Source organism: Ammodytes marinus, assembly GCF_949987685.1.
Source record: "Ammodytes marinus genome assembly, chromosome: 9".
Classification (NCBI taxonomy): domain Eukaryota; kingdom Metazoa; phylum Chordata; class Actinopteri; order Uranoscopiformes; family Ammodytidae; genus Ammodytes; species Ammodytes marinus.
This window is the reverse complement of record NC_137213.1, coordinates 8,303,852-8,318,586: the sequence shown is the minus strand read 5'-3', so window position 1 is coordinate 8,318,586 and position 14,735 is coordinate 8,303,852. Positions and strand designations below refer to the sequence as shown.

Genomic DNA, 14,735 nt, shown 5'->3' with positions numbered 1-14,735 from the left:
ACCATATGAGGTTTCATGCATTTTCAGACCATTTTTTGCCATGTCATTTTATGATAGCACGCTAACAGCATACAAACTGTAATCTGACAACATAGATATAAATGTAGTAATGATAAAAAAGGTATTTATCTTTGTCATTTATATGAAATTTAGAAAAGCCTTTATAACATGGACATATGTAGACTGTAGTTTTGTAGAATACATGGTATTTGTATTTATATTTGTAATATTTATATATGTATAGTAACTTACAATATACATGTATGGGTATTTATAATGTAATATAAATAGTTTATAGTATATATATATATGATTGTTTATTATATATATGTATATGTGTGTGTGTGTATGTATGTATGTGTATGTATATATATATATATATATATATATATATGCACAAAATGATTCGGTACTCATGTATATATGCATTATTATAGCTTTTTATTATACTGACATGCTAATAACATAATCTATCCAAGCAAAATTGATCTGTTAAGGGGTAGGACTAGATAAGTTTTTTACTTCCTCCTACCCCCTTTCGAGCATGTCTGTTTTTATTTTGTTTTTTTTTAATTCTATTTCTTTGTTTTGCTTTTGTTTGTTTGTTATTTATTCATCTATTTTTTATTGCATGTTCGAAATAAAGACAATCAATCAATCAATATGTAAAAAGTGTCATACTAAAGACACTGAGAATTGGTACAGAATTGGGATTGCAGAAAAGATTTGATTTATGCAAAAAATGACAACAGCCAGCATGCCTTGGGACCCTTCCTTGGTCCTTCTGAGATGTTTTCTGTACTTCCAGATCAAACAGGGAACTATCCACCCAAAGATGTCCAAGAAATTACACATTTAAATATCACAATTTGGTGTCACACCATAAGACATTGATTTCTCAGACAAAATCTATTCATTCATAGCTAATTCAAAATGTTGTACCTAGACTTTGAAAAGAACTAACTCCCGAATAGACATCTGTAAGATCATTCTGTACTTTTTTGAGAAGATTTGTATTTGTTTTTCTTAGTTTTATTCAAGTTTAAAATGTGTGAAATGTGGTTGGGACAGTCACACCATATGAGCTTCTTCTAGTTTGGTTGAAAACTATGAAAATGTGAGTGATGTATAACATTAATGTTCAGTGTGTCTACGTAAAGCAACATGGTCTGAACCAAACGAGATTTTTTTTTGACAAATCATATGTTTGACGCTTGGGCCTCCACCCATTTGCTGAATAATCATGACAAATTACAAAGCTATTACAGCATTCATGTATGCATGCAATAAATATGTAAAAGGGATTTCATTACATTTCATATTAGGAAGGAAACTTTCGGTGTAAAGTAGGTCTGCAGATGATCAATCTAACTAACGCATAATGGAAAGCTCCACTGTTCCCTTGGTTGTCACGATTCCTAATGATTAGAAAACGGAAACAAAGAAATTCCGGCTGTTCGAAATGTTTTGTTTGCCTCTCAGCAGTGAGCTGCTTTAGTGGCAGGCCCGGTGGAGCCACATAGTCACAGCAGACCAAATTGATTCCATATTGATCTGAAGGAGGAAGGCCTTTATCTTGGCAGATGCTTCTCACTAGAGAGGAGGCACGAGGGCCAAGAAGCCAATCTGCTAGACAGCACGAAGCATCGGTGTGGGTACAGCAACAAAGACCAAACCAAACCCTTTATATAAGAGATGATAAATGGAGGTTTAATCCTGCACACACTGGACGGACAGTTTCCCTATCAGAGGAAGATAGCCGTATAGAAAACATGTATAACTCCAGTGCACGTGTTTAAATACACCCTTTTTAACACATTTAAAAGGGGGGGGGGGGGGTCATATTCAAAGCCAGTATCTTAAATATGGGGTAAGCTTTTCTGGAGAATATTCTGTCAAATCAGTGAACATCTGCTACCTCTCCGTACTGTGTGTGTGTGTGTGTGTGTGTGTGTGTGTGTGTGTGTGTGTGTGTGTGTGTGTGTGTGTGTGTGTGTGTGTGCCTGCAAAAAAATAAATTGTTGTTGCTAGGCTCTGTAAACTGGTATGTAAACGAAGGGAATGTAAGCTAAGTGGGCCTCCTTTGCTTACATTTGTTTACAGAGCCTAGGCTGTGTGTATAAACAGTAACACCAGATTTGTTTTCAGTGCCCACATAGTAAGGACAGGTAGCAGATTGTGAGGAGATATTCACTGATTTGTCAGAAAGGGAATTTTGTCTACAAATATTCTCCAAAATCGTTGAAGACAGTCAAAGTGTAGGCGTGAGGTAGGAAGATATGTTGCTGTATTATATTGTACATGTTTCTCCTGCCACAAAAAACCTCCAATGAGTTACACAGACTTACTAACGAGAAAGACTCAAGTCAGATTGTTACATCATTCTGTCTCTGCATTGCATTGGGTTTCATCATAAAGGTGTTCCTATTGTTGTGGCCATATAGTGGACAGTGACATGCCTGCTATAGACCCTGAGGAACAACTGGAAAACAGCATCTGTCATTGAAGAACATTTTTAAAGGATTAGTTTTCCAACTTTTTCCCTAAGAAGCCCAAGTGTGATATGCCACAACTTCAGTAGAGTGTAGGCTAAATGGAATTGTGTTTGCAGCGATCAAAGCAAGTATATTTTTTTAACGTTTATAATGCACTTATGTGTAAGCTATGGGGATATTATTGTAGCTAAACGTTTGCAAATGCGTATTTGTGTATTTGCGATTTGTATTTGCGTTTGCAAATGCGTATTTGTGTATTTGCGATTTGTATTTGCGATTTGTATTTGCGATTTGCAATTTGTATTTGCGATTTGTGTATCTGCAAATGGTTTTGTGCGTGTGGGCACAGATTTGTGTCTGCAAATGGATTTGCGATTTGTATTTGCGATTTGCGATTTGTATTTGCGATTTGTGTATCTGCAAATGGTTTTGTGCATGCACACAAAGATTTGTGTGTGTGTACACGGTTCTGTGTGTAGACACATCTGTAAATTATATTAATTGTGGTTCTAAAAGCTCAAATAGACTAAGTCTTTTTACAAATCTCTTTTTACAAAGCCATGGAAGAACTGTAGCAAAAGTCACGTGGTGTAGCAAAAGTCACGTGTGAAAAGACAGACACGTTGATTGGTCAATGTGTTACAGTGGCAGGACTCTTATTTTGAAAATCATAATCCGGATGCCGCTGTCAAGGCTCCTGGCTGTTAAAACTATCTATGGTTAAAACACACCACACGCAGGGGGTGAGGAGGACGTTGCAGGCATTGAGGACCAAAGTAAATAAAGATAAAGTAGGCCTACATATCTTGCTGCAATCCAGAAATATGCTTATAAATCATACACTTAGTCTTCTAAATGTAGTAAGCTTAATTAATTTAAACGTGTGAATTGTGAAGTTAATAAGTAACCTACTCTACAAGGCAATAGAAAAGTATAGAGGACACATTAAAACTGAATTGGAATAATTGTTTCTCTATCTCACATTTTCCATGTGAAATTATCACTACTTGTATCACAAACTGATAATTACATGATCAGGTTTAACTAGTGTGCCTATCCCCAGACAGTTCTGCTATACACCTTACCTCATGTGACGTGTCCAGAAGAACAGGGTACAAAGCTTCATATAACCTCATTTCAGTGATTACTTTAATTAATCACAATCACAAAGTGTCACACCATAACATTTTATGCAGTTTAGAACATGTTAATTCAGATCACGGGCTGCATTAATAAGTAGGTCTGCATGCTGCTAAATCAAGACTAATAAATGTCCTATATCAATTATATTTATGATTTGCAGTTATCACATCAAAGCACAATCAGTACAAATGTATAGTAAAAGCTTACCCCACAAACAAATCACAAGATTTGGACTTTTTAAAATATTTGTGGATTTATTTGTGGAAACATATACGTACGGTCAAAATTAAAAATACAAATCAACCAGTTTAAAACTAGAATGCACTCACAATTGCATACCTCCAAGTAAAGTTGTGTATGGCGTTATTTTATTAAGAGAAAATGAACAAAATACCCAAAATGCTCTGGCATGTGCCGGAACAAGACTTTATAAAACAAAACATAAAACTAGTAACTTAGTCCTTGGTCTGTAGCCCAACTGTTTACCATATTTAATCAAAATCTCCCCTACCTTTTTAATATGTCAAACAAATAAACATGACTGAGTATGTCACCTCATTTACTGCAATCAATATGATTATGAATTGAGTATGATCTGACTTTGTCTAGATTTATAATAATCACAATCTAAATACTGAAAACAAATTGTGTGTTGAGTGTAGAGTCAGACTGATGTGCTGTGACTGCCAGGTGAGTTCCACGCTGCTCCATCTTCGGAGATCTTCTCAAACCCCATAAGACACATGAAGCAGTGGTCCAGTTTAGTGACTTCTTCTGTTGGCATTACATTGGCATATAGTGTGTTGGCGTTTGTGTGTGTGTGTGGGCGTGGGGGTGTGTGGTCTAAAAGGAAGATACAAAAGGAAATACTAATTAGCAATAGTGTCACAGCATTAACTTAAGCAAGAACACACCACTATAGTAAGCTACAGTGTACAGGTTAAGCTACACTGTCACTGCATTAATAACATAAATGAACAGGCTGCTATATAAAATGGCTAATATTTCTAATACAGTCAAATGCACTAACTGCCCACATAATATCAGCACTAGCTTAAAGACGAGTGAAACTCAACTGACGCACGGCACACTATTACACAGACAATGAATAACTGTCAGCTGTTAACATGCAAGCACACAGCTTTAACAATAAACATGATCTAAATAAACTAACATCAGTGTCCTCTCTACACTACTTACTTTCTCTCAGCGACGCACACGGGCCACCACACATAAAACACAGCCGAACTTTGGCGAGACACACATGAACTGACAAACGGCTCGGAACTTCACATAAACGGAGCGTGAGCCCAAACGGTTGCTTAGCAATGGGGGGACACTGCATGCAGACAAGCTGCGCTGCACGTGATCAGCAGAGCCTTTTGTACAGTATCCGATATCACTGAGATTTACATAGGAACGAATGATTCTTGAAAAGAAAAAAAAGGAAAATTGTTAATCAATACTTACTTTTAAACTACTTGAAGTTGAAGTGCTTTGTCAACTGCAGTGTCCGTTAGCACTCTTCGCCTTCTGTCTCCACGACACCTCCATGCATAGCCCACATGGGTTCATAGCCAAAGCTGTTTACATCCGGTTTAGGGATTTTCAAAATAAGAGTCCTGCCACTGTAACACATTGACCAATCAGTGTCTGTCTTTTCACACGTGACTTTTGCTACACCACGTGACTTTTGCTACACTTCTTCCATGGCTTTGTAAAAAGAGATTTGTAAAAAGACTTAGTCTATTTGAGCTTTTAGAACCACAATTAATATAATTTACAGATGTGTCTACACACAGAACCGTGTACACACACACAAATCTTTGTGTGCATGCACAAAACCATTTGCAGATACACAAATCGCAAATACAAATCGCAAATCGCAAATACAAATCGCAAATCCATTTGCAGACACAAATCTGTGCCCACACGCACAAAACCATTTGCAGATACACAAATCGCAAATACAAATTGCAAATCGCAAATACAAATCGCAAATCGCAAATACAAATCGCAAATACACAAATACGCATTTGCAAACGCAAATACAAATCGCAAATACACAAATACGCATTTGCAAACGTTTAGCTACAATAATAGCCCCATAGTAAGCATCACTATAGTTGCTAATGTGGAGCTATATAATAACTATTTACTGCTGGGTAGTTTCATCCTTACTAATACATATGTCATCATTTATAAGTGTATTTATATGTTGTGTTAATCTATCTGGTACAGTACAAGTAACTCAGAACTGTACTTCAGTACATTCCACCACTGTTTAAATCACATGCCTAATTGATTCATGATTCATGATGATGCAATGCATGAATCAACGATGTATTATATATTCCTATAGCAGATTTCATGTGATTGGTTGTTAGATTACCAATTAATCATTGTTAACTCATAGTAACCTCATACATTTATTATTATTCCACCAAATTATTTGGGATCCAGTTACATAGAAATGGATCATTCAGACCAATGCCGCACCTGTTCTCAGAGAAAAATGAAGCTTTTATTTTTTTAATCAAACTGATCATTCAATAGCAGACATCTACATTTCCTCTGGTGTGACACAGCTGGCAGCTGCAGGATGTTTTTAATTTGGTGGAATATAAATGAATGTCTGAAGACAGCAGCCGTTAAGCTTTAACGGATGAGATGAACTCTCAGCGATTTCTTAGTAATGAGCAGGTAGGCACATATGGTATTTATGAATGCATTTAATCATCATGATTGATACATTGGGTATGCTCTACTTAAGTACCAGACATGTCATCTTCTAAAGGATTTGAAATTGCTTTTCTGAACAGTTCTGATACTTTAGCCGCACCATAGCATGCCAAACCTGGGTCATCATTATTGCTTGGTAGCAGGGCTCAACCCTTTGTCAGTCTGTTCTCAAACCCAGCTGCGGCCATATACAGCCTCTATGACCGCAACTTACTGCAAACTACTTGCCTCAAAACTTTGTTGTTTCAGAACTCAGTACTTTAGCTTGTAACTTAATATCTGTGGTATGTGGAAAGTTGAGTCCATCATCGCCGTTCATACTTGTATTTTTCTGACCCCAAGGCTTTTCCTCCGTATGCACCAGAACAAACTTTACATTTAGCTTTAGCTTTGTACAGATTTAAAAAAATTAGCTATAGCATGTTAATCATTCAGCTTTGGAGGTGATGCTAGGCAGATTTAAATACTTTTGTACTGAGGCCAGGCTAGCTGTTTGCTCCATTTTCAGTATTTATGCTTAACTAAGCTAATTCTCCCAGAAAGCCATCAAGAATATTCCCCAAAAATGGCAAACTATTCCTTTACAGAATGTGGCATTGAGTGTTTGCAAGGTGCAGAAATGTCTTTGCCGCTGCTTGGACTTTAAGACACTAGTTTTTACTTGATGCATTTGAACAGCATCCAACTCATTCCCCATAACATCCATGATGCAAGCTTATGTCGAGATCAATCCTAACCTCCTTTTCGGCATCTACTTACTTTGCCATGTTTTTCATTACATTTGGTTAGCTCCGACCTTTTGACCTGTGATTATTCCACATTACTGGGATCGGAGGATAGCACTGCATGGGGGCAGCCAGCCCGTAATAGGGTTGATTGGTTCCTTCTCCTTCAACCCACTGCTATAATTTGTCTTGGACTGATATTTCACCGTGGGTTTCTCGCTTCGGCATAACCAATTTTAAATAGAGGATACTCCATGCTGACATTCAATCTGAGACTGGTCTGGCTCATCCCTGCTACCTTTCTCATTGAGGCCGTTGATAATCAGCTCTGTGCACCCCTGAGACACAGCAGAGGTGACCTGTGGAGCAAAAAAAAGAAAAAAGAAAAATCTCATGGATTCCTTTCAGGAACTTACAGTCATTAATGCCACTCAATGTCAGGCACCACACCATTGCATGCCTGGCCAATCACTGTAGCCTGCCCATAACCCTGCATGGTCTACCCCCCAAATGAACTAAACACAGACCAATGCCAGTGATACCTCCCAGCTAAAACGCCTACACCCCACACATCAGGCAAATTATGCATCTCGTTAGTAATGCACAGATGCTCACTGAAAACTGTCTTCCTTTAGTGCAAAGTGCAGGGTAACTTCTGTAGGGCTTTCACAGGCACACCGTAGGTTTGTTTTCCTCTTTTTCTTCGTTTGTGCTCCCTTTGTCTTCCCTGCTCTCTCGTATTGTTTAGCCCCGGAAAAAAACACAGTAAATAGCCCCACATAATGAGTCATCGCAGGCAAGACAGAGAGAGAGAGAGAGAGAGGGAGGGAGAATTTATGTCACGATTTTCGAGACTGATAGGGTGTCACAAAAATAAAGTAAATTGAAGCATATTGTCCTCATCTCCCGGTCGATTTCCTGTGGGCTTCTGTGCAGCTGTCAAACGCACGCTATTATCTGACAGTTATCCGACCTGTTTGGGTGTGATAGCATCTTTTATTTGTCACATCCCGTTCGGCAGAGAAACATATTGTATAAAATCCAGCCTGTCCCTGTTGGTACAGTTCACCTTATCTGTGTGCTTATCTGTCTCTTATTCTAGAAAAAAAAGGGACAGAGCCAATAGCAAAACTCCATCTTTCACGAAAATCAACGTAAATGTAGGACATTTGGAGATGCCAAAGGACTCTAGGACTCATCGTCTCCTTGACAACAGTCTCCAAGCAACCATTACTCCTCAAAGCATTTTTCTCCAACCCTTCTCTCTCTCTCTTTCTTTCCCTCTCTCCTCTCAACCCCTCTCAAGAGTTCTCCCATGTAGCCACTCCAGCTAGTTACTGTACCAGCATCAGCCGCTGAAAAGCCCAGCTACATCTGATGGGATCTCATGTGATGAGCTGCAGGAAACTAGTGCTCTTGCTTTTTTTGCCTGAGGCCCTTCTGTACCCCCAAACCCCCTCCACCCCCCTACCCTACCCTGGGCTGACAGAGATATTCTCTGAGATAATCATACCATTATCTTTTGGGAGGCCAGTAAACTTTAATTCCCCTTGGCAGTAAACTATAATTCCCCTTGGCTGCATTGTTGTTTTAAAGGAATAGGCTAGTCGAGGGCTGGTGTACTTCCTTGAGGCATCAAATCTACTGGGTCATTGACTGTGATGCCAGTGCTAAAATAGCATGTTGTCTAACAGCACACAACTGTATCCAAAAGGACTTGTGTTCAGCTGTGAATCTTATTAATAATAAATTAAGAGTGACTGATGTAGCTTGTATTATTTTTGGAAAGATTTCAGGTATACGTAACCAGCCACTGCATAGGCCTAGTCATTTTAAGCTGTAGATACCACCCCCCCCACACCCCCTCCCCTATGAGTCCCCCTCCTCAACGTCATTTAGAGTGGGGGAAGGTGATTTTCTAAAAGATACAAACAATGTTTTGTTTTTGGCCCAGACTTCATGGACACAAACTGCAATTTTACCAAACGAGTATGAGATTAAATGAGGGGGAAATCTCACCTATAAACTGTGAGACTGCTGAATTTTAGTTTGTCTTTTTCAGACATAAGGTGCGATATGGTCTACTGCTATTTTGACAGTTAAGTTCAGTAATCATCAGCTCTGTTCTCTTGCCTGTCCATGTCCACTTTTCATGCCATATTGCTCTCTCAACCTTCATGGCTTTTTCATAGGCTTGCCGCATCAGAGCACTCGTGGTTCATCGAGCAAATGCACATTTTGACTTGCTATAGAAGAAAAAGCACAAAGGGGGCTGGGCTGGGCTGGGCTGGGGTCATGGAGGATGCCTCAACTCCAGAAATTATTGCAATGGAGTGCTGGCAATTAAATACGCTATACGTTGAGCGAGCCATGTTAGACAATTCCAAATGTCTGCCTTAAATAAAGGCCTATTCAACTAAGCAGCGATTTCCGAACATTACACACTTTTACCATAGTAGGCACTAGAGCATAACCAGGGGTGTAAAGATTGTGGACCATCTAAATGAATCTGAACATGTTAATTAAATTAAGATTTGATAATACAATATTGATCCACATATCAAATACATGTTGTCAGCAGAAGTTGAAATTGTTAAGCTAACTGTGAAAAAAACAAGTGATACAATGAGAGTTCAACTAATTAGCTAAAGGTAGGCTAATGAATATACTCAGTTAGCAAATGTATAAAATTGGATTTAAAGCATTGAAAAACACGGTCGAAATAGTTAGCCTAAGATAACAGATAAACAGTTGGTACATGTTTAAAATACTTAGCCAAGAGCAAATAAATGCTGTAATAGCCTATTTATGTAAAAATAAAAATAAAGTTCATAGCCTATTTTGAATATCATTCATATAAATAAAATTGTATCACAAAAATATTGATTATAACCGCTTTAGAGTAAGCTAATGGACACATGGATACATTTTATCTTAAAATCGATTCAAATGAACTCCCTTTGTTCTTTACATTTGTTTCCTTGAAAGAAAGTGCCTGTGTCCTGTACATCTTTTAAGGGCAGGGCATATATATTTTGCGCTGACGTGGTTCATATTCCTTCCTGAAGATGCCTATTTTCAACCTAAGATTTAGTTACAGCCGCAGTGTGTTGACATTGCATTTTTAGAGCTGCCTATTCCTAAAATGAACAACTGTACTGCGAGGCCGTCTCCACAAACTGTCTCTAGACTAGAGGACCCCGTGAGTCATCTGCCGACCTGGCATGGCTTCCCTCAACCACGGCTGTAGTGACACATTCACTTCACAACAACGGCGTTAGAAAAGAAAGGACAGGACACTCATTCAAGATGTCAAACCAAAAAAACATGGATTTATTCTCAGTGGGAAAGATGAAATTGCCTAGTAGACTGTGACATAACCCGGTGATCATGTTTCAGTGACGCCGCTACACTTATATATCCAAACAACAGTTCCAGAAGAAAGAACGTTCTCTTCTGGGCAAACCTGTGTGGCCAGCCCCCACAGAATTTCAAAGTCTCAAAACAACACATAATAATGCCAGTGGGTACAAAGAGATAAATGGAGACATCAAACAGCCACAGGTAGATTAGGTTTTCTCTTGGTTTGTCCTCCTGTGCTTTCGAGAACATCCCAGTGCTCAGTGACTCAGCGTCTATTGAAGAAAAGTTCAGTTCGGTCAAGGCCATGCTATAACGTCTTATTCCTTCCAGCCATTTTGACCTTTCTTCTTTCGCTCCACAGCCTACAGTAAAGGGGTTTCTGATGTGCTGATCGCTCATGATGCATCCAGCGGAAAAATATGGCTTGGGCACTCATGTTTTCTTTTTAAAATCCTTGTATAAAAATCACAGGTGAACGTATGAAGTGGGGTCGGTGGTACCGTCGAACACACCTTGAAGTTTGGGTACGGGTAGTACACAAAAGGTGGATGCGGTGTAAAGAATGTTGCTTACAAAAAATGCACAAAGAGGGAGCATTTTATCTTCTTAAATAAAGGGGTCTTGCCTTTGAGATGGCATTTCGCTAGGGACACTAGCTAGATTGTCCATTAGCTATTTACTGGCTGCTGAGGTAAACAGCCAATCCGGTATCATGTAACTGTAAACACCTACAGGGTCATGTCTGTAGATCGTCTATACTCAGCATGCTTTAAAAACAGTGTTTACAATAGGTAGGCGTTAGATTGCTATCAGTCTCTACATAACCAGTGCGTGCTACTTGATTTTGTGTTTACTTAGGAGTCCCACCACCCACCCGCCCACATCTCACCAATTAGTACCTTGCTGTGACCATCCACTGTCGCTAATTCAAATCAGGTAAGTGCTGGCTGATTCACCCAAGCTGCTCACCTTCTTAAGTCTTTCTCAGGTTTTCTCAAGGAGATGAAGGAGGAGAAGCTAAAAGGTTCAGTGCTATGATGCTTTCTCTCTTCCCCTGACCTTTCAAACTCTAGTGTGCTCAATTCCTTTCCGACCTTCTCATTGTGCCCCTCCATGGACGTACTGTATTATAAGAAGGACACCGGATTGAACAGTGGTGTCCTATTATTTTCTATGGAAAGCTGTACAGTTGGCGCATGGTGCAATTTGAAGCAGATACTTCCCCGGTAATGGGACCCATAGAAAGAGGACGTGCTGTGTGTTCGGTCTCACGGAACTGCCTGAGCGCTGTGCTTGTTTCGTGCTTTAAAAAAACCCGAAAATGTAATAGAAAAATCCTGGACACTTAACGCAAAGTCGGAGCATCTATTAAAGTAAGACCTGTTCCGTTGACAGAGCCGTGCACGGTACAGGGCCTTTAGGAGGTAGAACCTAAACTACAGGAGGTCTCTGTTTCACTACGGCTACTTATAGCTGCGGACTGTCTCCTACTCGGGCAAATCAAACAATTTAGGTGGAATTTAAAAGAATACATTTCCTACATTTCTAATAATAATAATTACAAGCCTTTGAATGATTGACAGAATTTATTTTTCAGAGACAGAATCCCCTGCCCCGTTTAGCATTAGAGTGAATAGCGGGATCAACTTCCGGGCCCAGGGACCACAATTATAGACAGGCAATATCTTGCAGTACAGAGCTTGGCCACTTAGCCTATGGCTGCATATAGGAGGCTGGCACTGATCCCTGGGGGGCCTGGGTCTCCCTACATGAAAGCCTTCTCCGTCTCCTTCCTTCCTGTCCCTACTATTGAGTCGTTTGCTCTTCCCCACTAAATCATCCAATCTACCCTTTTCTCCTCCCCCATATAGCCTTCAATCTGCTGTGTGTGTACATGTGTGGGAGTGTGTGTCTCTCTGCCTGTGTATGTCTATTATGTGTGTCACAGTGCGCTGAGGTCGTGGCAGGAGCGTGACTTCTGGCGTAGGATCTTGCTGCTCCGGTGGCGGCTCATCTCCCGGTAGCGGCCCCGATCGCGGTCCCTGTCTCGGCCGTAGGAGCGTGGCACCAGCCCGGCCAGGAAACGCTTGGCCCTGCTGGTCAGGCTCTCTCTACGGCCCGACGCCGCGTCTCCGTCAGTCCAGCCAGGGCCCACGCAGTCGCCCCTCGCACTACGAACAGCAGCCTCCAACAGCTCATTGGTGCCGTGGTCCAGGGAGGCCGAGAGCTCCATGTAGATGCCGTCAAACATCATGGCGCTGGATTGGGCTTCTGGTTAAGAGAGAGAGAGACGGGGAGACATAGAGGAAGACCAGGTTTTAGAGAAAATGCATGCTTCAAGGCTTCACAATTAGCCCAATTTCTATGGAGGCAGGTAGGGTGCTGGTTTCGGAGCCAGTGCCTAATCATTCACCAGTTCTCTGCTTTTCCATCAGAAGAGAACCGGATCACGGCCAGAGAAACTGGTGCCAGACAGCGGCACCAACTCTTTGCTGGTTTGAAACTGGGAAACGGGCGGGCCACGGGATTATCGTGACCAACCAGACCAACAAAAACTTTGTGACCGCCATATTTAAAAACATTGCTACTACGCAACGTAATTAAAATATAATTGCCACCCCTAGCAATCACGAAAGAGCAGCGCAAATACGCTAGATAAGTCGTGTTTGGCAAACAATGCAAAGCCAGAATCAAAACTTGTCAAATTATTACAATGTAGCCAGCACTTTATTCGTTTTGTGCTTAAAGTTAGCACTACCGTTAGCCAAGGGAGAGGATACACAGACAGAGTGAACAGTGATGTCATTACTTGGGTATCTGGGGGAGACTATTAGACTCTTAAGAGTTCATTTGTCACCTCTTCTGCACCAAATTGTGACAAATGGAGTCCGTTTAGAGTTGAGAGCCATGACAGTTAAAGGTAAAAACTGTCATCCAGGGTGACCCCTTTTTGGTGGATTGTGATTTATACTTCTATTTAATAGAACTGTTTTCAAATCATTCATCATCATAATTTCTCCACACACTGCATAATTCCTGAAGTTCACCCTTCATATTGGACACGGCCGTTCGACAAAGCCATCCCATCTCAAGGTCCTATTATCAGCTCTGTTGCAGAAATGTCAACTGTCTCACACAGCATTGCTCATTAGCAGATGGATTTAGCTTAGTTGTCATCGAAATAGACATTTACATGTGTGACAACCTCCACCTGCTGTTATGGACCGTGTGATACAATTACAAACAACAGAAAAGCTAGTAAATTGCCGCACATGAAATAAGTAGGTGCTGCTCTGATCACATGACCATATACATCTCCATGACAACCGAGGTAATGGCATGAAATGATGAAGGATGTATTGTATAGTTCAAAGCTCTGTGAATAGCTAGAATAAGAATTCAAATAAATTGATTTCATTTTGGGGATAAGATAGTGTCAAATGTATTGAGAATTTTAACAAATATGTGAAAATATGGAGATTACTTAATAAGAGATGGGTGTATAGGGATTTCATGTTTCCAGCAATAAATGGTGACAATTTGCAGCACAGACCAAACCAAATATTTGTGCTGCTAACATTTAGTTGTGTCTGTGCAGCAAATTGTAAGCATATCTAGCCTGCTAATATTACATTCAGTTCCTTTTCTTTTCAATTACAAAGTTAACCATAATTGTTTTATTAATCCTAAATTAACATTCTGCGTATACCAAATAGCTCTTATCAGCAGCCACGAATAAATACAAAGAGGAAGAATGAGAGACAGTGATGGACTGGCTGAGTTGTATAAGCTCCAATCTCTTGGCTGCAGCTCAAAAGGCAACAAAGAAAAAAAAAGGTTTTTCTCTCTCTCAATGTGACTCCCCTGGATAAGAACAGGTGGCTTAACACATTGTTGACGAGGCTCGATATCTCTGTAGCTATACGCGCCCGCTCCTTCCTGGTCAAACAAATCTGGACGATAAGGGAAGCTGACAGATACAGATCACTTTCGCTTCATTGTCCGCTCCGATAGCATTTTGTATTTCAACTGGAGCTGTTTTTGATTGCCACCGCTCTGCTCAGGGCCAGTATTTAAGAGCTCAGGAGCAGTTGCGTGCAGAAAAGAAAAGGCTTTTTAAGGATTGCTATTTGTATTCATTGTAACTGTATAAAACGTAGAATGGACGAACTCATAATGACTGCAAAGGGCTGGCAAGAGGAATAGGTTGCTGGAATAGATGAATTGTGTGTGGCTATAAGCAAGGTTTTAGTTTTTTAACAATGAC

The 14,735-nt window shown here is 40.1% G+C and overlaps 1 protein-coding gene across 1 annotated transcript in view; it reads right to left on the bottom strand.

The window, feature by feature from the left end:
• Positions 1-12,410: 12,410 nt before the first annotated feature.
• Positions 12,411-14,735, bottom strand: part of rem2 (RAS (RAD and GEM)-like GTP binding 2) — a gene marked incomplete at its 3' end in the record, with an annotated part of 31,977 nt that continues 29,652 nt past the window's right edge. Inside the window, exon 5 of the mRNA XM_080034475.1 lies at positions 12,411-12,739. Coding sequence (XP_079890601.1) covers positions 12,411-12,739 — 329 coding nt within the window. The remainder of the gene's footprint in view (positions 12,740-14,735) is intronic.